Consider the following 26,298-nt stretch of genomic DNA (forward strand, 5'->3'; position numbering starts at 1 on the left):
AGGAGGGTGCTACAATACATTTATAGATAATAATAATTTATCATCCGTAAAACGCAAAAGATGACGAGGTTGCAGTGGAATAGGGAAGGGTTCTGACTCATCTGTAGGTTTGGATCCCACAGCCGGCAAGTCCCAGCAGGAGGGGAGGGGGAGGGGAAAGGTGGTATATAAGAAGTGCGATGAGAACTGTCAAAATATTACGGAAGGTGGAGGTCACACATCGAACGTCTTTCTGTCGTGTTGCTGTAGTGAGGATCGGGGTGAAGGTCAGTGATGAGGACTCTGCTGATCTTGGGGGGCCTCGTGGTCTGCGTGCTGCTGGTGACCCCATCTAATGGCGATCGGACGGAGTGCCAGGATGGAGGAGAGGTGAGTTCCCGGGGTGAGGGGTGGGGGGGGGGGGGGGGGGTTGTATGATGTGGGGGTTCCAGGAACATTCCGCCCACATCATAGGACCTTCTATAGACACAACTAGAAATGTCCATATATATCAATTTATAGTTATCACCGAGCAATGTTCTGCAGATCTAGAATGAGGACAATGTATCAATACGTATCTGTCATAGTTACATAGCCCCCAACTGTCCCGGATTCCGAGGGACTGTCCCGGATTTCGAGGGACTGTCCCGGATTTCGAAGGACTGTCCCGGATTTCAAAGGACTGTGCCGGATTTGGAGCAATGTCCCTCTTTCCTCCTCATTTGTCCCTCATTTGTCCCTCATTTTGGTCTGATCTCTATAGTTGTATATAAAATGCACTTTTTATCTTTGCAAAAAGTCTTTCCCAGTGCTAAACCTTTCATTAAATTCTAAATTGCTGCATTTGTACATTTTAAAAGCCAATATAAAGGAATAGCAGTGCTAAAAAAAAAGCCCTTCTGGAATTGAGTAACCTTTTTTTTTTGGTTAATTCTCCTTTAAGGGGGCGTGTCCTATACCTACATACGTTTGTTAGTAGGTGTCCCTCATTCCCATCTCAACATGTTGGGAGGTTTGTAGTTAGTCAGGTTAACAAAAGACGCGAGTCCATCCAGTTTAACCATAACTAAGCAAAACAAATGATCCAATCCTATATACATTACACAATCCTATATACATTGCACAATCCTATATACATTACACAATCCTATATACATTGCACAATCCTATATACAGCACACAATCCTATATACATTACACAATCCTATATACATTGCACAATCCTATATACAGCACACCATCCTATATACATTACACAATCCTATATACATTGCACAATCCTATATACATTACACAATCCTATATACATTGCACAATCCTATATACAGCACACCATCCTATATACATTACACAATCCTATATACATTACACAATCCTATATACAGTACACAATCCTATATACAGTACACAATCCTATATACATTACACCATCCTATATACATTACACAATCCTATATACAGTACACCATCCTATATACATTACACCATCCTATATACATTACACAATCTTATATACATTACACCATCCTATATACATTACACCATCCTATATACAGCACACCATCCTATATACAGCACACCATCCTATATACATTACACAATCCTATATACATTACACCATCCTATATACATTACACAATCCTATATACATTACACCATCCTATATAGAGCACACAATCCTATATACAGCACACCATCCTACATACAGCACACCATCCTACATACAGCACACCATCCTATATACAGTACACCATCCTATATACAGCACACAATCCTATATACAGTACACAATCCTATATAGAGCACACCATCCTATATACAGCACACCATCCTATATACAGCACACCATCCTATATACAGTACACCATCCTATATACAGCACACCATCCTATATACAGCACACAATCCTATATACATTACACAATCCTATATACAGTACACCATCCTATATACATTACACAATCCTATATACAGCACACCATCCTATATACTAAGATATTTCCTGGATCAACTTTACCTACCTGGGCTTTTTTTTTCTCAGAGGAACTCACCCCCCCCCCTTGAGGTCCCACCCATAGGCGTGTGCACAGGGTGTGCTGGGTGTGCCTAGGCACACCCTAATTTGGGGAATCAATCTCCATTTTCCTCCTGCAACAGCTGAAATTCGGCTTCTGCTCCTCTCCCTCCCACCAGTATTCAGCTGCCAGAGGAGGACAATGTAGGGGATTGGTAAAGGTAATTTCTGCCCCCCCACCGCCCTTCCTGCCCCTGTTCTGCTTGTTTCTGCTCCCCTGGTTCCCCCCCCCCACACAGCTCTTCTGGCTTCCCCTCCTCCCCTCTTCCGCCAGCTGCTGTGGGGGATCGTTTTAGGATGGAGAGCGGGAAAGGGGGGCGGTAAATACGTCATTTATGGCCCCTTCCTTTTCTGAATGAACACAGTGAGTGATCAGTACTGACCATTCACTGTGTTCATTCATAACTGAAGCATAGTAAACTGTGGTGTTGTTGTGTGAATGAACAGGAAGCTGCTCAGCACAGAGCACCATTCATTCCCTGTCCAGTGCAGCGTGTGTGTTTGAGCTTTGGGGTGCACACCTACAATCACACCTATCTCCGCCCCCTAGTATTGCCCCTAGGACCTCCCCTTGTCTCCACCCCTACACTCCTCCTACCACTGCCCCCTTACTGAACAGGGAGCCAAGTATAATTTGGGGATTTACATCATTTTACAGAATTTGTTACTAAAAAGCAATACAGTAAAATGTACAAAACAATCAAAATATTCAGTTATCAGAGGCACTTCCACACATCCCCCATATCCAGCAAAGAGACACCCCCCCATATCCAGCAAAGAGACACCCCCATATCCAGCAAAGAGACATCCCCCATATCCAGCAAAGAGACATCCCCCATATCCAGCAAAGAGACACCCCCATATCCAGCAAAGAGACATCCCCATATCCAGCAAAGAGACATCCCCCATATCCAGCAAAGAGACATCCCCCATATCCAGCAAAGAGACACCCCCATATCCAGCAAAGAGACACCCCCCATATCCAGCAAAGAGACACCCCCCATATCCAGCAAAGAGACACCCCCCCATATCCAGCAAAGAGACATCCCCCATATCCAGCAAAGAGACACCCCCATATCCAGCAAAGAGACATCCCCCATATCCAGCAAAGAGACACTCCCCATATCCAGCAAAGAGACACCCCCATATCCAGCAAAGAGACACCCCCCATATCCAGCAAAGAGACACCCCCCATATCCAGCAAAGAGACATCCCCCATATCCAGCAAAGAGACATCCCCCATATCCAGCAAAGAGACATCCCCCATATCCAGCAAAGAGACACCCCCATATCCAGCAAAGAGACACCCCCATATCCAGCAAAGAGACACCCCCATATCCAGCAAAGAGACATCCCCCATATCCAGCAAAGAGACACCCCCCCATATCCAGCAAAGAGACACTCCCCATATCCAGCAAAGAGACACCCCCATATCCAGCAAAGAGACATCCCCCATATCCAGCAAAGAGACATCCCCCATATCCAGCAAAGAGACATCCCCCATATCCAGCAAAGAGACATCCCCCATATCCAGCAAAGAGACATCCCCCATATCCAGCAAAGAGACATCCCCCATATCCAGCAAAGAGACACCCCCCATATCCAGCAAAGAGACATCCCCCATATCCAGCAAAGAGACACCCCCATATCCAGCAAAGAGACACCCCCATATCCAGCAAAGAGACACCCCCCCATATCCAGCAAAGAGACACCCCCATATCCAGCAAAGAGACATCCCCCATATCCAGCAAAGAGACACCCCCCTTATCCAGCAAAGAGACATCCCCCCATATCCAGCAAAGAGGCATCCCCCATATCCAGCAAAGAGACATCCCCATATCCAGCAAAGAGACACCCCCCTTATCCAGCAAAGAGACACCCCCCTTATCCAGCAAAGAGACACCCCCCATATCCAGCAAAGAGACACCCCCCATATCCAGCAAAGAGACACCCCCCCATATCCAGCAAAGAGACATCCCCCATATCCAGCAAAGAGACACCCCCATATCCAGCAAAGAGACATCCCCCATATCCAGCAAAGAGACACCCCCCATATCCAGCAAAGAGACACTCCCCCATATCCAGCAAAGAGACACCCCCCCCATATCCAGCAAAGAGACACTCCCCCATATCCAGCAAAGAGACACCCCCCCCATATCCAGCAAAGAGACACCCCCCATATCCAGCAAAGAGACACCCCCCATATCCAGCAAAGAGACACCCCCATATCCAGCAAAGAGACACCCCCATATCCGGCAAAGAGACACCCCCATATCCGGCAAAGAGACACCCTCCCATATCCAGCAAAGAGACATCCCCCATATCCAGCAAAGAGACATCCCCCATATCCAGCAAAGAGACATCCCCCATATCCAGCAAAGAGACACCCCCCATATCCAGCAAAGAGACACCCCCCATATCCAGCAAAGAGACCCCCCCATATCCAGCAAAGAGACATCCCCCATATCCAGCAAAGAGACACCCCCCATATCCAGCAAAGAGACACTCCCCCATATCCAGCAAAGAGACACTCCCCCATATCCAGCAAAGAGACACTCCCCCATATCCAGCAAAGAGACACCCCCCATATCCAGCAAAGAGACACCCCCCCATATCCAGCAAAGAGACATCCCCCCATATCCAGCAAAGAGACATCCCCCCATATCCAGCAAAGAGACATCCCCCCATATCCAGCAAAGAGACATCCCCCATATCCAGCAAAGAGACATCCCCCATATCCAGCAAAGAGACATCCCCCATATCCAGCAAAGAGACACCCCCCATATCCAGCAAAGAGACATCCCCCATATCCAGCAAAGAGACACCCCCCCATATCCAGCAAAGAGACATCCCCCATATCCAGCAAAGAGACATCCCCCATATCCAGCAAAGAGACACCCCCCATATCCAGCAAAGAGACATCCCCCATATCCAGCAAAGAGACATCCCCCATATCCAGCAAAGAGACATCCCCCATATCCAGCAAAGAGACATCCCCCATATCCAGCAAAGAGACACCCCCCATATCCAGCAAAGAGACATCCCCCATATCCAGCAAACAGACGTCCACCATATCCCCTCATGTATTCATACATGGTGATCATATCCCCCCTTATGTATTTATACATTATTATTATTTTTATTATTATTATCATTAATAATAATAATTATAATATAATGATTTATATAGCACCGACAGTTTACGCAGAGCTTTACAACATTAGGGCAGACAGTATACTTACAATACAATTCAATACAGGGGAGAATCAGAGGGCCCTGCTCATTAGAGCTTACAATCTGTGATCTTATCCCCCTTCTGTATTTATACATGGAGATCATATCCCCCTTATGTATTTATACATGGAGATCATATCCCCCTTATGTATTTATACATGGAGATCATATCCCCCCTTTTGCATTTATACATTGAGATCATATCCCCCCTTATGTATTTATACATGGAGATCATATCCCCCTTATGTATATATACATGGAGATCATATCCCCCTTATGTATTTATACATGGAGATCATATCCCCCTTATGTATTTATACATGGAGATCATATCCCCCCTTATGTATTTATACATGGAGATCATATCCCCCTTATGTATATATACATGGAGATCATATCCCCCTTATGTATTTATACATGGAGATCATATCCCCCTTCTGTATTTATACATGGAGATCATATCCCCCCTTTTGTATTTATACATGGAGATCATATCCCCCTTATGTATTTATACATGGAGATCATATCCCCCTTATATATTTATACATGGAGATCATATCCCCCCTTATGTATTTATACATGGAGATCATACCCCCTTATGTATTTATACATGGAGATCATATCCCCCCTTTTGTATTTATACATGGAGATCATATCCCCATTATGTATTTATACATGGAGATCATACCCCCTTATGTATTTATACATGGTGATCATATCCCCTTATGTATTTATACATGGTGATCATATCTCACTTATGTATTTATACATGGAGATCATATCCCCCCTTATGTATTTATACATGGAGATCATATCCCCCGCTTATGTATTTATACATGGAGATCATATCCCCCCTTATGTATTTATACATGGAGATCATATCCCCCCTTATGTATTTATACATGGAGATCATACCCCCCCCTTATGTATTTATACATGGAGATCATATCCCCCCTTATGTATTTATACATGGAGATCATATCCCCCTTATATATTTATACATGGAGATCATATCCCCCTTATGTATTTATACATGGAGATCATATCCCCCCTTATGTATTTATACATGGAGATCATATCCCCCTTATGCATTTATACATGGAGATCATATCCCCCTTATTTATTTATACAATGTACCCCTACCAATTCACCTGTGAAAAAAATTTAAATAAAACACAACACACAAGGGTTAAAATAGTTTATTGCACAGCTCCGGGGGTCTTCTTCCGACTTCGGGGGTCTTGTCCCCCTCTTCGGTTCTTCTTGCCGGGCCACGGCGCCTTCTTCTAGCTCTTTTACAAGCGGTGGCCCGGTCTTCTGTCGCCGCCTTCTGTTCTCTTCTCTTCTTGAGGAAGAAGAGGGGGACAAGACCCCCGAAGTCGGAAGAAGAGGGCGGCGACGAAGAAGAAAGCCGGGCTCCTCCGCTAATAAAAGAGCTAGCAGAAGATAGCGGAGGAGTCCGGCGAGAAGACCCCCCAAGACGGAAGAAGACCCCCGGAGCTGTGCAATAAATTATTTTTAACCCTTGTGTAATGTTTTTTTTTTTTTACATTTTTTCACAGGTGAATTGGTAGGGGTATGATGTACCCCATACTCATTCACATAGGGTGGGGGGCCGGGATCCAGGGGCCACCTTATTAAAGGGGGCTCCCGGATTCCGATAATCCCCCCCGCCCGCAGACCCCGACAACCAACGGCCAGGGTTGTCGGGAAGAGGCCCTTGTGCTCATCAACATGGGGACAAGGTGCTTTGGGGTGGGGGGCCGCGCGGCCCCCCCTTCCCCAAGGCACCCCCCATGTTGAGGGCATGTGGCCTGGTATGGCTCAGGAGGGGGAGGCGCTCGCTTGTCCCCACCCCCTTTCCTGACCGGCCGGGTTGCGTGCTCGGATAAGGGTGTGATATGGACCTGGGGGGGGGGCCCCCACGCTGTTTTTTCGGCGTAGGGCTCCCCCTTTAACTCCATACCAGATGACGGGGCCAGCGACGTTTCCTTCGCTGGTCCTCAAAATGAGCGGACTTTCCTCCGTGCGGGAAAAGTCCATTCATTTCAAAAGTACGGCGGACTGGCACACACGGCCGGATTGTCCGCCGGACTGCGAGTCCGGCGGACATATTTTGGTGAAAAACTACTTTCTTAGTCCGCCGGACTTTTGGGTAAAAAAATGTCCGCCGGAGCCCACACACGGGCGGATTGTCTGGCGGACTCGAGTCCGCCGGACTTTTCCACCGGATTGTTTGATCGTGTGTATGTGGCATAATGGTCACTAGAGGGAGCTGACTTGTAATATTATTTTCTCTCTGATCCTTTTGTGTGCGGACATTTTACTGACTCTTGTGGGTGTGAGTCGTCTTCTCCTGGTGTTTAAAGCTGATAATGTGACTCATCCATTGTTAAAATACAACCACACTAATCGAGTGTGTCCCGTGTGTCCAGACGGCGGTGTTATGTGCAGCTCACCCCCCGTACAGAGCAGCAAGTTCTAAACATCGGAGAGCACTCAGATCACAGTGGATCACTCGCCCTCCAGATCCTCCATTCAGTAAAACATCTTATGCCGCGTACACACGGTCAAACTGTATGACGTACTTAGTCTGGCGGAAAGTTTCCGCCAGACTGTCTGTCCAACTTTCCGAACGGGCTACTTGCCCACACACTGCACTTTTTGAGCGGACTAATACGGCGTACTAAGTCCGCTGTACTATCCGCCCTACTTTTGAAATGAACGGACTCGCCCACACACGCAGAGGAAAGTCCGCTCATTTCGAGTGCGTCTCCAGGTAGGCGGGGCCCGCGAAGGAGACGTTGCTGGCCCCGCCGCCTGGTATGGACTTAAAGGGGAACCCCAACGCCGAAAAAAATCGGCGTGAGGGTCCCCCCCAAGTCCACAACAGACCCTTGTCTGAGCACGCTACCCGGCCGGCCAGGAAAGGGGGGCGAGCGAGCGCCCCCCCCCCCCCCTCCTGAGCCGTACCAGGCCACGTGCCCTCAACATGGGGGGGGTGCCTTGGGGAAGTGGGGGGCGCGCGGCCCCCCCACCCCAAAGCACCTTGTCCCCATGTTGATGAGGACAAGGGCCTCTTCCCGACAACCCTGGCCGTTGGTTGTCGGGGTCTGCGGGCGGGGGGCATGTGACCAACCCATGTGACATAAAGCCATGTGACACCGCCCCTTGTCCCTATATAAGTGGCCGCGCAGCGCGGCCCTGGCATTGTGGCCGGAGAGATCATCGAGTCAACATCTCCTGGAGAAGAAGAAGAAGAAGAAGAAGAACGGAAGGCGGCGGCGGCGACAGAAGACCGGGCCACCGCCTGTAAAAGAGCTATAAGAAGGCGCGGTGGCCCGGCAGAAGAACCGAAGAGGGGGACAAGACCCCCGAAGTCGGGAGAAGAGGCCGGCGGTGGGGAGGAAGAAAGCCGGACTCCTCCGCTAGCAAAAGAGCTACAAGAAGATAGCGGAGGAGTCCGGCGAGAAGACCCCCGAAGACGGAAGACCCCCGGAGCTGTGCAATAAAGTATTTTATCTCGTGTGTTGTACTTTTTATTTCACAGGTGAATGGGTAGGGGTACATTGTACCCCATACTCATTCACATAGGGTGGGGGGCCGGTATCCGGGGGCCCCCTTATTAAAGGGGGCTCCCGGATTCCGATAAGCCCCCCGCCCGCAGACCCCGACAACCATGGGCCAGGGTTGTCGGGAAGAGGCCCTTGTCCTCATCAACATGGGGACAAGGTGCGGCCCCCCCTTCCCCAAGGCACCCCCCCATGTTGAGGGCACGTGGCCTGGTACGGCTCTGGAGGGGGGGGCGCTCGCTCACCCCCCTTTCCTGGCCGGCCGGGTAGCGTGCTCGGACAAGGGTCTGTTGTGGACTTGGGGGGGACCCCCATGCCGATTTTTTTCGGCGTTGGGGTTCCCCTTTAAGTCCATACCAGGCGGTGGGGCCAGCGACGTCTCCTTCGCGGGCCCCGCCTACCTGGAGACGCGATCGAAATGAGCGGACTTTCCTCCGGGCGGGAAAAGTCCGCTCATTTCAAAAGTACGTCGGACTGGCATACACACGGGCAGATTGTCCGCTGAAATGCGAGTACGACGGACAGAATTTCGAAAAAAACGAAATTCTTAGTACGCCGGACTGCATGCTGAAAAAGTCCGCTGAAACCCACACATGAGCGGATTGTCCGCTGAAATGTGTTTCAACGGACTAAGTATGCCATACAGTCCGCTCGTGTGTACGCAGCATTAGATTATTTTCAGAAGTTGGTGATGATGATGATCCCATAGACTGATGATGGTGATCCCATAGACTGGTGATGATGATGGTGATCCCATAGACTGGTGATGATGATGATCCCATAGACTGGTGATGATGATGGTGATCCCATAGACTGGTGATGATGATGATCCCATAGACTGGTGATGATGATGATCCCATAGACTGGTGATGATGATGATCCCATACACTGGTGATGATGATGATCCCATAGACTGGTGATGATGATGGTGATCCCATAGACTGGTGATGATGATGATCCCATAGACTGGTGATGATGATGGTGATCCCATAGACTGGTGATGATGATGATCCCATAGACTGGTGATGATGATGATCCCATAGACTGGTGATGATGATGATGATCCCATAGACTGGTGATGATGATGATCCCATACACTGGTGATGATGATGATCCCATAGACTGGTGATGATGGTGATGATCCCATAGACTGGTGATGATGATGATCCCATAGACTGGTGATGATGATGATGATCCCATAGACTGGTGATGATGATGATGATCCCATAGACTGGTGATGATGATGATCCCATACACTGGTGATGATGATGATCCCATAGACTGGTGATGATGGTGATGATCCCATAGACTGGTGATGATGGTGATGATCCCATAGACTGGTGATGATGATGATCCCATAGACTGGTGATGATGGTGATGATCCCATAGACTGGTGATGATGATGATCCCACATAGACTGGTGATGATGATGATCCCACATAGACTGGTGATGATGATGATCCCACATAGACGGGTGATGATGATGACCCCACATAGACTGGTGATGATGATGATCCCATAGACTGGTGATGATGATGATCCCATAGACTGGTGATGATGATGATCCCATAGACTGGTGATGATGATGATCCCATAGACTGGTGATGATGATGATGATCCCATAGACTGGTGATGATGATCTCATTGACTGGTTATGATGATCCTATAGACTGGTGATGATGATGGTGATCCCATAGACTAGTGATGATGATGATGATGATCCCATAGACTGGTGATGATGATGAAGATCCCATAGACTGGTGATGATGATGATCCCACATAGACAGGTGATGATGATGATGATCCCATAGACTGATGATGATGATAATCCCATAGACTGATGATGATCCCATAGACTGGTGATGGTGATGATGATCTCATTGACTGGTTATGATGATCCCATAGACTGGTGATGATAATGGTGATCCCATAGACTAGTCATGATGATGATCCCACATAGACTGGTGATGATGATGATCCCACATAGACTGGTGATGATGATGGTGATCCCATAGACTGGTGATGATGATGATCCCACATAGACTGGTGATGATGATGGTGATCCCATAGACTGGTGATGATGATGATCCCACATAGACTGGTGATGATGATCCCACATAGACTGATGATGATGATGATCCCATAGACTGGTGATTATGATGATCCCATAGACTGGTGATGATGATGATGATGATGATCCCATAGACTGGTGATGATGATCTCATTGACTGGTTATGATGATCCCATAGACTGGTGATGATAATGGTGATCCCATAGACTAGTGATGATGATGATGATGATCCCATAGACTGGTGATGATGATGAAGATCCCATAGACTGGTGATGATGATGATCCCACATAGACTGGTGATGATGATGATGGTGATCCCATAGACTGATGATGATGATAATCCCATAGTCTGGTGATGATGATGATCCCATAGACTGCTGATGATGATGATCCCATAGACTGATGATGATCCGATAGACTGGTGATGATGGTGATGATCCCATAGACTGGTGATGATGATCTCATTGACTGGTTATGATGATTCCATAGACTGCTGATGATGATGATGATGATGATGATGATGATCCCATAGACTGGTGATGATGATGATGATGATCCCACATAGACTGGTGATGATGATGGTGATCCCATAGACTGGTGATGATGATGATCCCACATAGACTGGTGATGATGATGATCCCACATAGACTGGTGGTGATGATGATGATGATCTCTTTGACTGGTGATGATGATGATCCCATAGACTGGTGATGATGATGATCCCATAGACTGGTGATGGTGATGATGATGATGATGATCCCATAGACTGGTGATGATGATGATCCCATTGACTAGTGATGGTGATGATGATGATGATCCCATAGACTTGTGATGATGATGATGATCCCATAGACTGTTGATGGTGATGATGATGATGATCCCATAGACTGGTGATGATGATGATGATGATCCCATAGACTGGTGATGGTAATGATGATCCCATAAACTGGTGATGATGATCCCATAGACTGGTGATGATGATGATGATCCTATAGACTGGTGATGATGATGGTGATCCCATAGACTGGTGATGATGATGGTGATCCCATAGACTGGTGATGATGATGATGATGATCCCATAGACTGGTGATGGTGATGGTAATCCCATAGACTGGTGATGATGATGATCCCATAGACTGGTGATGATGATCCCATAGACTGGTGATGGTGATGATGATCCCATAGACTGGTGATGATGATCCCATAGACTGGTGATGATGATGATGATCCCATAGACTGGTGATGGTGATGACGATCCCATAGACTGGTGATGATGATCCCATAGACTGGTGATGATGATGATGATGATCCTATAGACTGGTGATGATGGTGATCCCCTAGACTGGTGATGATGATGATGATGATCCCATAGACTGGTGATGATGATGATGATGATGATCCCATAGACTGGTGATGATGGTGATCCCATAGACTGGTGATGATGATGATCCCATAGACTGGTGATGATGATGATCCCATAGACTGGTGATGATGGTAATCCCATAGACTGGTGATGAAGATTGACGAAAAAAACGAAATTCTTAGTACGCCGGACTGCATGCTGAAAAAGTCCGCTGAAACCCACACATGAGCGGATTGTCCGCTGAAATGTGTTTCAACGGACTAAGTATGCCATACAGTCCGCTCGTGTGTACGCAGCATTAGATTATTTTCAGAAGTTGGTGATGATGATGATCCCATAGACTGGTGATGATGATGATCCCATAGACTGGTGATGATGGTGATGATCCCATAGACTGGTGATGATGATCTCATTGACTGGTTATGATGATCCCATAGACTGGTGATGATGATGATCCCACATAGACTGGTGATGATGATGGTGATCCCATAGACTGGTGATGATGATGATCCCACATAGACTGGTGATGATGATGGTGATCCCATAGACTGGTGATGATGATGATCCCACATAGACTGGTGATGATGATCCCACATAGACTGGTGATGATGATCCCACATAGACTGATGATGATGATGATCCCATAGACTGGTGATGATGATGATCCCATAGACTGGTGATTATGATGATCCCATAGACTGGTGATTATGATGATCCCATAGACTGGTGATGATGATGATGATGATGATCCCATAGACTGGTGATGATGATCTCATTGACTGGTTATGATGATCCCATAGACTGGTGATGATAATGGTGATCCCATAGACTAGTGATGATGATGATGATGATCCCATAGACTGGTGATGATGGTGAAGATCCCATAGACTGGTGATGATGATGATCCCACATAGACTGGTGATGATGATGATGGTGATCCCATAGACTGATGATGATGATAATCCCATAGTCTGGTGATGATGATGATCCCATAGACTGCTGATGATGATGATCCCATAGACTGATGATGATCCCATAGACTGGTGATGATGGTGATGATCCCATAGACTGGTGATGATGATCTCATTGACTGGTTATGATGATGAAGATCCCATAGACTGCTGATGATGATGATCCCACATAGACTGGTGATGATGATGATGGTGATCCCATAGACTGATGATGATGATAATCCCATAGTCTGGTGATGATGATGATCCCATAGACTGCTGATGATGATGATCCCATAGACTGATGATGATCCCATAGACTGGTGATGATGGTGATGATCCCATAGACTGGTGATGATGATCTCATTGACTGGTTATGATGATTCCATAGACTGCTGCTGATGATGATGATGATGATCCCACATAGACTGGTGATGATGATGGTGATCCCATAGACTGGTGATGATGATGATCCCACATAGACTGGTGATGATGATGATCCCACATAGACTGGTGGTGATGATGATGATGATGATGATCTCTTTGACTGGTGATGATGATGATCCCATAGACTGGTGATGATGATGATGATCCCATAGACTGGTGATCCCATAGACTGGTGATGGTGATGATGATGATGATGATGATCCCATAGACTGGTGATGATGATGATCCCATTGACTGGTGATGGTGATGATGATGATGATCCCATAGACTTGTGATGATGATGATGATCCCATAGACTGTTGATGGTGATGATGATGATGATCCCATAGACTGGTGATGATGATGATGATGATCCCATAGACTGGTGATGGTAATGATGATCCCATAAACTGGTGATGATGATCCCATAGACTGGTGATGATGATGATGATGATCCTATAGACTGGTGATGATGATGGTGATCCCATAGACTGGTGATGATGATGGTGATCCCATAGACTTGTGATGATGATGATGATGATGATCCCATAGACTGGTGATGGTGATGGTAATCCCATAGACTGGTGATGATGATGATCCCATAGACTGGTGATGATGATCCCATAGACTGGTGATGGTGATGATGATCCCATAGACTGGTGATGATGATCCCATAGACTGGTGATGATGATGATGATCCCATAGACTGGTGATGGTGATGACGATCCCATAGACTGGTGATGATGATCCCATAGACTGGTGATGATGATGATCCTATAGACTGGTGATGATGGTGATCCCATAGACTGGTGATGATGATGATCCCATAGACTGGTGATGATGATGATGATGATCCCATAGACTGGTGATGATGATGATGATGATGATCCCATAGACTGGTGATGATGGTGATCCCATAGACTCGTGATGATGATGATCCCATAGACTGGTGATGATGGTGATCCCATAGACTGGTGATGAAGATGATCCCATAGACTGGTGATGATGATGATGATGATCCCATAGACTGGTGATGATGATGATGATGATCCCATAGACTGGTGATGATGATGATCCCATAGACTGGTGATGATGATGATGATGATCCCTTAGACTGGTGATGATGATGATGATCCCATACACTGGTGATGATGATGATGATCCCATAGACTGGTGATGATGATGATGATGATCCCATAGACTGGTGGTGATGATGATGATGATCCCATAGACTGGTGATGATGATCCCATAGACTGGTGATGGATGATGATGATCCCATAGACTGGTGATGGATGATGATAATCCCATAGACTGGTGATGATGATGATGATCCCATAGACTGGTGATGATGATGATGATCCCATAGACTGGTGATGATGATGATCCCATAGACTGGTGATGATGATGATGATCCCATAGACTGGTGATGATGATGATGATCCCATAGACTGGTGATGATGATCCCATAGACTGGTGATGATGATGATCCCACATAGACTGGTGATGATGATGATCCCATAGACTGGTGATGATGATGGTGATCCCATAGACTGGTGATGATGATGATCCCACATAGACTGGTGAAGATGATGGTGATCCCATAGACTGGTGATGATGATGATCCCACATAGACTGGTGATGATGATGATCCCACATAGACTGGTGATGATGATGGTGATCCCATGGACTGGTGATGATGATGATCCCACATAGACTGGTGATGATGATGATCCCACATAGACTGGTGATGATGGTGATGATGATGATCTCTTTGACTGGTGATGATGATGATCCCATAGACTGGTGATGATGATGATGATCCCATAGACTGGTGATACCATAGACTGGTGATGGTGATGATGATGATGATGATCCCATAGACTGGTGATGATGATGATCCCATAGACTGGTGATGGTGATGATGATGATGATGATCCCATAGACTGGTGATGATGATGATCCCATAGACTTGTGATGATGATGATGATGATTCCATAGACTGGTGATGGTTAGGGATGAGCCGAACACCCCCCGGTCCGGTTCGCACCAGAACTTTCGAACGGACCCCAAATTCGAACAAACTTTAGAACCCCATTGAAGTCTATGGGACTCGAACGTTCGAAATTAAAAGTGCTAATTTTAATTGCTAATATGCAAGATGCTGTCCTAAAAAGGGTTTGGGGACCTGGCTCCTGCCCCAGGGGACATGGGTCAATGCCTAAAATGTTTTTAAAAATGGCCGTTTTGGCGGGAGCACTGATTTTAATGACGATTAAAGTGAAAAAAAAGTGAAATATTCCTTTAAATATGGTGCCTGGGGGGTGTCTGTAGTATGCCTGTGAAGTGCCACGTGTTTCCCGTGTTTAGAACAGTCCCTGCACAAAATGACATTAAACGGAAATAACACCATTTAAAACTGCTTGCGGTTTTAATGTTATATCTGGTTCCTGCAATATGGTTGAAAATCATTGAGAAAAATGGCATGGGTAGCTCTCCCTGCCCATTACCAGCCTATTTGGGTCTTGTACGCATATTAAGGGGAACCATGTACCCATATTAAAAAAAGGAAATGCGTGTGGCCCCCAGGCCCTATATACTCAGAACAGCAGTAAACAGGCGGTGCAAACAAGACAGGGACTGTGTAGGTTTGTTGTGTTAAGTTGAATCTGTTTGTAATTTTCAACTGGTACATTTTTAAAGTGTAGCTCCAGTCAAAAAAACTATTTTTAAGCTTTTTGGAAAACATAGGGAAGGGTTATCACCCCTGTATAATTTGTTTTGCCGTCCGTCTTTTTTCATCTCACTTCCTGTTGTCTCCTTCCGTTTGCAAGTAGGAGATGTTTGTAAGTTGGATGTTTGAAAGTAGGGGCCTGCCCTATATGCTCTGCAGAAATGGCGGAACAAGGTGTTGGTTTTGCCACAACATTGTAAGCCCTCAAAGTGACTCTTGGTGGGCGCTGGAGCGCCCTGCTGTGAACGATTATATCAAGAATTGTAATTACATGCCATTGTTGAACAGTGGTCGAAAAATTGACCTTTGGTGGTTGTGGTGCTGGTGCCACAACACTATAAGTCCTCACCGTTACTCTGGGTGGGCACAGGAAGGGGCCCTCCTGTGAAATATTATATCAAGAACTGTAATTACATGTCCCTGTTAAACAGGGGCAGAAAAATTTGGCCTTAGGCACTGGTGCTGGTGCCACCACACTGCAACCTCTCCCATATACTCTAGTTTTATTGCAGGAATTAGCCCTGCTGCAAAGCATTGCATCAAAAATTGTACTTAAACGCCCCTGTTAAACAGGGGCAGAAAAATTGGGCTGATGGCATCACCCAGAACCAGAAATGTTCTTCCAACATATCAGCGGAGGAGGAAGAGGATAGACAATCAACATAACAGGACAGTCACTCAGCATCAGCATAGGCAGTCTTGAAGGGATGAGATATTTCATAACAAATTATTCTGTTACATCAGCTTCAGGTGCTTGGTAGCTGTGGGTGATCCAAGACTGATTCATCTTGATGAAGGTCAGTCGATCAACTGATTCGGTGGACAGGCACACCCTGTGATCGGTAACAAAGCCACCAGCAGCACTGAAGGTGCGTTCCGAAAGAACGCTGGATGCAGGACAGGCCAGTAGCTCAATTGCATACTGTGCAAGCTCTGGCCAGTGATCCATCCTCAAGACCCAGTAAGCCAGAGGATTTTCGGTGGGAAAGGTGTCCAAGTCTGACCTTGCCCCTAGGTATTCCTGCACCATGTAAATCAGACGCTGGCAATGGGTGCTGGAACCGATCATACCTTGGGGCTGCGGACTAAAAAATTGTCTGAAAGCATCAGTCAGACGGCCACCTTCTCCACCGCTCCTTCTGACCGATGCCTCAGCAACACGTTGTCCAGGACCAGGAGTTTGTAACCTCCCAGTCTCTGGGAACGCGTTGCACAGACCTTTCTGCAAGGCCTCCCGGAGATGTCTCATCCTCTGCTCCCTCTGCGATGGCAAGATAAGGTCGGCAACCTTACCCTTGTACCGTGGATCAAGGAGAGTGGCCAGCCAGTAATGGTCCCTTTCCTTGATCCGAAGAATACGAGGATCCTTCTGCAGGCTTTGCAGGATCAGGGAGGCCATGCAGCGTAGGTTAGCTGAGGCATTCGGTCCGGAGTCCTCTGGGTCACTAAGGACAACATGATCCGCAGCTACCTCCTCCCAGCCACGTACAAGTCCACGGGTTTCTTGGGACTGTAAATCATCCCTACAAAACTTCTGCTGCTGCTGATGCTGAGTGCCAGCCTCCACCTCCATGCTGACACAATCATCCTCCTCCTCCTCTTCCTCCTCCTCATCCTCTTCCTGTGTGATGGGTGGCACAGCAGGAACACTGTCTGGATAAAGGGGGCCTTGAGAGGCAAGGAAGTCCTCCTCTTCCTGCCTCTGTTCTGCCTCAAGTGCTCTGTCCATTATTCCACACAGCGTATGCTCCAAGAGGTGGACAAGAGGTACAGTGTCACTGATGCATGCACTGTCACTGCTCACCATCCTTGTGGCCTCCTCAAACGGTGACAGGACAGTGCATGTATCCCTGATCATGCCCCACTGGCGTGGTGAGAAAAAACCGAGCTCCCCTGACCCTGTCCTGGTGCCGTAGTCGCACAGGTACTCATTGATGGCCCTCTGCTGCGTGTGCAGCCGCTGCAGCATGGCCAACGTTGAGTTCCACCTGGTGGGCATGTCACATATAAGGTGATTCTTGGGCAGGTTCAACTCCTTTTGGAGCTCAGCCAGCCGAGCACAGGCATTAAATGATCGGCGGAAATGCACACAGACTTTCCTGGCCTGCTTCAGGACATCCTGTAAGCCGGGGTACCTGCCCAAGAACCACTGCACCACCAGGTTAAGGACGTGAGCTACACAGGGCACATGGGTCAGTTGTCCCTGTCGGAGGGCGGAGAGGAGGTTGGTGCCATTGTCACAAACCACCATTTCTGGCTTAAGCTGGCGTGGCGTCAACCACCTCTCGGCCTGCCCCTGCAGAGCTGACAAAACATCTGCCCCAGTGTGGCTCCTGTCCCCCAAACAAACCAGCGCAAGCACGGCATGGCATAGTTTTGCCTGCGTACTTGCATAGCCCCTGGAACGCCTACGAAGCACCGCTGGTTCTGAGGACAGAGCACTGGAAGAGGCCATGGAGGAAGAAGAAGAGGAGGGGGTGGAGGAGAGAGGTGTGTCACAACCAGTAGTAGCATTTTGGAGGCGTGGTGGCGGAACAACCTCCAACACTACTGCACCTTGTCCTGCATCCTTCCCAGCTGCCAGAAGAGTGACCCAATGGGCCGTGAAAGATAGATAACGTCCCTGTCCATGCCTGCTGGACCATGAGTCAGCGGTAATATGCACCTTACCACTGACCGACCTGTCCAGCGAGGCAAGGACATTGCCTTCCACATGCCGGTAGAGAGCCGGAATCGCCTTCCGTGAGAAAAAGTGGCGTTTGGGGACCTGCCACTGAGGAACCGCACATTGTACAAACTCACGGAAGGGGGCCGAGTCTACCAACTGAAAAGGCAGCAGTTGAAGTGCTAGCAATTTAGCCAAGCTAGCATTCAACCGCTGAGCATGTGGATGGCTGGGAGTGAACTTCTTCCGCTGGTCCAGCAGCTGGGGCAGGGACATTTGCCTGCTATAATCGGACGTGGGTGTACTGCTAGCAGAGTGCCCGGAAGCACTTGGCTGTGACACACCTCATTCTACACCTTCATTCCTGTCAGAGCAGGTTTCAGAGAGGACTGAAGGTCTAGTGGGGTTGGAGATGCCAGCTGATGATGAGCAAGGAGAGGTCCGCTTTGTTCTTTGGTGAGGGTCTTTGAGGTACGCTTGCCAACGAACTGCATGGCAGGTCAACATATGTCTGGTCAAGCATGTGGTGCCCAAGCGGCTGATGTTTTGGCCACGTGAGATACGCTTGAGACATATGTTGCAAATAGCAGCGGTGCGATCTGATGCACTCGTCTCAAAAAAGGCCCACACCAAAGAACTTTTAGAATAACGCGCAGAGGCAGCGCCCTGCACAGGCGGAGCTCTGCGGTGTGATTCAGTCGGTGTGCTGCCCCTAAGCTGGCCCCCGGAGGGCATCCTGCCTCGTTGGACATGTGCCTCCTCCTCCTCCTCCTCCTCTCTCCTTCCAGGCACCCACGTGGAGTCAGTGCCCTCATCATCCCCTCCCTCTTCATCGCTGTAGCAAACCTGGCAGTATGCTGCAGCTTGTGGAACATGACTGCCAGATTGCTGTCCTTCTTGAGCATCCCCTCTCTCTGCGCTCACGCTACTGCCTTCCTCTAGCTGAGTGTCATCATCAGAGCCCACAAAACACTGGGCATCCTCCTGGAGCATGTACCCAACACTGTGCTCAAAGAGTTCAGGAGACTCCTCAGGAGGACGTGGTGGGTCTAGGGAAGGAGTCACTGATGATGACATTGAGAGGAGGGAAGACGATGCGTTGGCAGCTGCTTTGCTACTACCCTGAGACTGGGTGAGAGAGGATGAGGAGGATGAAGAGGGCTTGGTCATCCACTCTACCAAGTCATTGGCATGTTGCGGCTCAACATGTCCAGCTGCCGAAAAGAAGGACAAGCATGTCCCATGGCCACGTGCTGATGACAATGCACCGCGTCCACGACCAGCACTGTTGTCTCTAGACACAGAGCCTGCTTGCCCTCTTTTATCGGCTCGCGCCTGTCTGCCTCTCCTTGCTGGCCTTCCAGACATGGTAATGGCCTGAAGGGAGATGGGTAAAAAAGCAGTTGGGTAGTTTATATTGTGCTAGAGGCACACAACACCCACTAACTCCTGCAGATGCCTTAATTATAGAACACCAGAGATAAAGGGGTATATACAGAAGTATACTTCCAATAACTCCTGCAGATGGCAAGTGGGCTCAAATAGAGAACAGCTATGTAGGTGGATATAGCGGTATGTACTGGGTACAGAGTACGCAGACAGCACGCACTATCTCCTAACACTACTGACTGCAAGCTCTATTATAAAAGATAGATCACTAGCTATATAGGTGAGGTGAATATAGCGGTGTATACTGCGGTCAGGGCACGCAGACAACAACCACTACACAACAGCAAGATCGAAAATCGGCCGAAAACGATCGGTGTGTACTGTGTTGAAGGTACACAGAACACCCACTGCTTCAGACGCCAACACACTACACAAGGCTGCCGCGCTGGCGGCCTTATATAGTGTGGGGCGTGCACTACACAGCCTGAGCTATGATTGGCCACAGGCAACCTGCCTGTGGCCAATCATGGCTCTCCTCGCTGCTGGCGCTGCGATTGGCCAAGCATGCGGGGTCACAGTGCATGCTTGGCCAATCATGAGCCAGCAATGCACTGCGCCATCGCAGTGCATTGTGGGCCGTGAGCGCCACACGAATTTGGCGCGAATGGACCAAAATGTTCGGACTTCGCCGAACGGACGAACAGCCGATGTTCGAGTCGAGCGTATGTTCGACTTGAACACGAAGCTCATCCCTAGTGATGGTGATGATGATGATGATCCCATAGACTGGTGATGATGATGATGATCCCATAGACTGGTGATGATGATCCCATAGACTGGTGATGATGATGGTGATCCCATAGACTGGTGATGATGATGATGATCCCATAGACTGGTGATGGTGATGGTAATCCCATAGACTGGTGATGATGATGATGATCCCATAGACTGGTGATGATGATGATGATGATCCCATAGACTGGTGATGATGATGATCCCATAGACTGGTAATGATGATGGTGATCCCATAGACTGGTGATGATGATGATGATGATGATCCCATAGACTGGTGATGATGATGATGATCCCATAGACTGGTGATGATGATCCCATAGACTGGTGATGATGATGATGATGATAATGATCCCATAGACTGGTGATGATGATCCCATAGACTGGTGATGGTGATCCCATAGACTGGTGATGATGATCCCATAGACTGGTGATGATGATGATGATCCCATAGACTGGTGATGGTGATGATGATGATGATGATCCCATAGACTGGTGATGATGATGATCCCATAGACTTGTGATGATGATGATGATCCCATAGACTGGTGATGGTGATGATCCCATAGACTGGTGATGATGATGATGATCCCATAGACTGGTGATGGTGATCCCATAGACTGGTGATGATGATGATGATCCCATAGACTGGTGATGATGATCCCATAGACTGGTGATGATGATGATGATCCCATAGACTGGTGATGGTGATCCCATAGACTGGTGATGATGATGATGGTGATCCCATAGACTGGTGATGATGATGATGATGATCCCATAGACTGGTGATGATGGTGATCCCATACACTGGTAATGGTGATGATGATGATCCCATAGACTGGTGATGATGATGATCCCATACACTGGTAATGGTGATGATGATGATGATGATGATGATCCCATAGACTGGTGATGATGATGATCCCATAGACTGGTGATGGTGATGATGATGATCCCATAGACTTGTGATGATGATGATGATCCCATAGACTGGTGATGATGATGATGATGATGATGATGATCCCATAGACTGGTGATGATGATGATGATACCATAGACTGGTGATGATGATGATCCCATAGACTGGTGATGATGATGATGATGATGATCCCATAGACTGGTGATGATGATGATGATCCCATAGACTGGTGATGATGATGATGATGATGATCCCATAGACTGGTGATGATGATGATGATGATCCCATAGACTGGGGATGATGATGATCCCATTGACTGGTGGTGATGATGATGATGATCCCATAGACTTGTGATGATGATGATGATCCCATAGACTTGTGATGATGATGATGATCCCATAGACTGGTGATGGTGATGATGATCCCATAGACTGGTGATGATGATGATGATCCCATAGACTGGTGATGGTGATGATGATCCCATAGACTGGTGGTGATGATGATCCCATAGACTGGTGATGGTGATGATGATCCCATAGACTGGTGATGATGATCCCATAGACTGGTGATGATGATGATCCTATAGACTGGTGATGATGATAATGATCCTATAGACTGGTGATGATGATGATGATGATCCCATAGACTGGTGATGATGATGATGATCCCATAGACTGGTGATGATGATGATGATGATCCCATAGACCGGTGATGATGGTGATCCCATAGACTGGTGATGATGATCCCATAGACTGGTGATGATGATGATGATGATGATCCCATAGACTGGGGATGATGATGATCCCATTGACTGGTGATGGTGATGATGATGATCCCATAGACTTGTGATGATGATGATCCCATAGACTGGTGATGATGATGATGATCCCATAGACTGGTGATGATGATGATGATCCCATAGACTAGTGATGGTGATGATGATCCCATAGACTGGTGATGATGATCCCATAGACTGGTGATGATGATCCCATAGACTGGTGATGATGATGATGATCCTATAGACTGGTGATGATGGTGATCCCGTAGACTGGTGATGATGATGGTGATCCCATAGTCTGGTGATGATGATGATGATGATGATCCCATAGACTGGTGATGATAGTGATCCCATAGACTGGTGATGGTGATGGTAATCCCATAGACTGGTGATGATGGTGATCCCATAGACTGGTGATGATGATGATGATGATCCCAAAGACTGGTGATGATGGTGATCCCATAGACTGGTGATGGTGATGATGATCCCATAGACTGGTGATGATGATGATCCCATAGACTGGTGATGATGATGATGATGATGATCCCATAGACTGGTGATGATGATGATGATCCCATAGACTGGTGATGATGATGATGATGATCCCATAGACTGGTGATGATGATGATCCCATAGACTGGTGATGATGATGATGATGATCCCATAGACTGGTGTTGATGATGATGATGATGATGATCCCATAGACTGGTGATGTTGATGATGATCCCATAGACTGGTGATGATGATGATGATCCCATAGACTGGTGATGATGATGATGATGATGATCCCATAGACTGGTGATGATGATGATGATCCCATAGACTGGTGATGATGATGATCCCATAGACTGGTGATGATGATGATGATGATCCCATAGACTGGGGATGATGATGATCCCATAGACTGGTGATGATGATGATGATCCCATAGACTGGGGATGGTGATAATAATCATATGGAATTATCATCATCAATCCATCAACAGTTGGTTAATTCTCACAGAACGAATGTACATGAAGTCTCTCAGGACGAATATCTGTACACATTTTCTATAAATAGGGTAAAAAATGTCCGCCGGAGCCCACACACGGGCGGATTGTCTGCGGACTCGAGTCCGCCAGACTTTTCCACCGGATTGTTTGATCGTGTGTATGTGGCATAATGGTCACTAGAGGGAGCTGACTTGTAATATTGTTTTCTATCTGATCCTTTTGTGTGCGGACATTTTACTGACTCTTGTGGGTGTGAGTCGTCTTCTCCTGGTGTTTAAAGCTGATAAGGTGACTCATCCATTGTTAAAATACAACCACACTAAGCGAGTGTGTCCCGTGTGTCCAGACGGCGGTGTTATGTGCAGCTCACCCCCCGTACAGAGCAGCAAGTTCTAAACATCTGATGCCGGTGAGAGCACTCAGACCACGGTGGATCACTCACCCTCCAGATCCTCCATCCAGTAAAACATCTTAGATTATTTTCAGATGTTGGTGATGATGATGATCCCATAGACTGATGATGATCCCATAGACTGGTGATGATGGTGATGATCCTATAGACTGGTGATGATGATGGAGATCCCATAGACTGGTGATGATGATCCCATAGACTGGTGATGATGATGATCCCACATAGACTGGTGATAATGATGATGATGATCTCTTTGACTGGTGATGATGATGATCCCATAAACTGGTGATCCCATAGACTGGTGATGGTGATGATGATGATGAGGATGATCCCATAGACTGGTGATGATGATCCCATAGACTGGTGATGATGATGATGATCCCATAGACTGGTGATGGTGATGATGATCCCATAGACTGGTGATGATGATGATGATCCCATAGACTGGTGATGATGATGATGATCCTATAGACTGGTGATGATGATGATCCTATAGACTGGTGATGATGATGATCCCATAGACTGGTGATGATGGTGATCCCATAGACTGGTGATGGTGATGATCCCATAGACTGGTGATGATGATGATGGTGATCCCATAGACTGGTGATGATGATGATCCCATAGACTGGTGATGATGATGATGATGATGATCCCATAGACTGGTGATGATGATGATGATGATGATCCCATAGACTGGTGATGATGATGATGATGAAGATTCCATAGACTGGTGATGATGATGTTGATGATGATCCCATAGACTGGTGGTGATGATGATGATCCCATAGACTGGTGATGATGATGATGATCCCATAGACTGGTGATGATGATGATGATGATGATGATGATCCCATAGACTGGGGATGATGATAATAATCATATGGAATTATCATCATCAATCCATCAACAGTTGGTTAATTCTCCCAGAACGAATGTACATGAAGTCTCTCAGGACGAATATCTGTACACATTTTCTATAAATAGACCTGTCATGTCTGTCGGGTCGTCTGCCGCCATCTTCTGACCGATCCGTCACTTTACTAATACCGATCATCTCTTCCCTCTCCACAGAACTGTTCAGGAAAAGATCCAATTTCCCGACTTCCATCCAATGACATCACCACCATTGATGAGGTAATCAGGGGTTCTATGTGTTATTTCTGGGGGTACATCAGGAAAATTCTGCCCCTCCCCCTCAGAGGGATATTTCATTGTCTAATAGAATGAATCCTTTATACATCCCTACCTACTACTTCCTGTACAACACTGAGGGGGGTGTGACCCCTGGCAGGAGATTTCCCTTCACTTCCTGTCCCATATTCTAGTATTATTTTCTATCTGATCCTTTTGTGTGTGGTCATTTACTGACTCTTGTGGGTGTGAGTCGTCTTCTCCTGGTGTTTAAAGCTGATAATGTGACCCATATATTGTTAAAATACAACCACACTAAGCGAGTGTGTCCCGTGTGTCCAGACGGCGGTGTTATGTGCAGCTCACCCCCCGTACAGAGCAGCAAGTTCTAAACATCGGAGAGCACTCAGACCACGGTGGATCACTCGCCCTCCAGCTTCTCCATTCAGTAAAACATCTTAGATTATTTTCAGCAAAGGCAAGGCGTTCTGTGATTGGAGTAGGGGAGATTGTGTTGTGCATCCACCCCCTCCTCCAATCACAGGGTGCCTTGCATGAAGTTGGGGGTAAGTTGCAATTGCCATACAAATTGATTGTAAGGTTTCTTCCACTGGAGGCATTCGATGATGTTGGGAGATCGAAGGATTAATCGTGAATGGAAAGGGGAGGCATTTTTTGGGGGGATTTAAAGTTGCCCAGATGGCAGCACCGACATCCTCCATTGAATTCAAATTCAATGTGTTGAGTCGGGAGGGTTTGTGATGTGATGCGACGGGGATTGCGGGGAAGAATTTTGCTCCGTCTATGGCCGGCCTT

General features: G+C 47.2%; 1 protein-coding gene across 8 annotated transcripts in view; it reads left to right on the top strand.

The window, feature by feature from the left end:
- The first annotated feature begins 200 nt into the window (after window positions 1–200).
- Window positions 201–26,298, top strand: part of LOC143997805 (uncharacterized) — a 149,747-nt gene continuing 123,649 nt past the window's right edge. For 6 of the 8 annotated variants that reach the window (XM_077493612.1, XM_077493617.1, XM_077493618.1 and 3 more), the window contains exons 1-2: window positions 201–369; window positions 25,423–25,485. In XM_077493612.1, the coding sequence (XP_077349738.1) occupies window positions 274–369; window positions 25,423–25,485 (159 nt within the window). In that variant the 5' untranslated portion in view covers window positions 201–273. The remainder of the gene's footprint in view (window positions 370–25,422; window positions 25,486–26,298) is intronic. The other 2 variants (XM_077493613.1, XM_077493619.1) reach the window with 1 other exon arrangement.

This window comes from Lithobates pipiens, unplaced genomic scaffold (genome assembly GCF_037356315.1).
Source record: "Lithobates pipiens isolate NorthernLeopardFrog02 unplaced genomic scaffold, aLitPip1_a1.2 Scaffold_19, whole genome shotgun sequence".
Classification (NCBI taxonomy): Eukaryota; Metazoa; Chordata; class Amphibia; order Anura; family Ranidae; genus Lithobates; species Lithobates pipiens.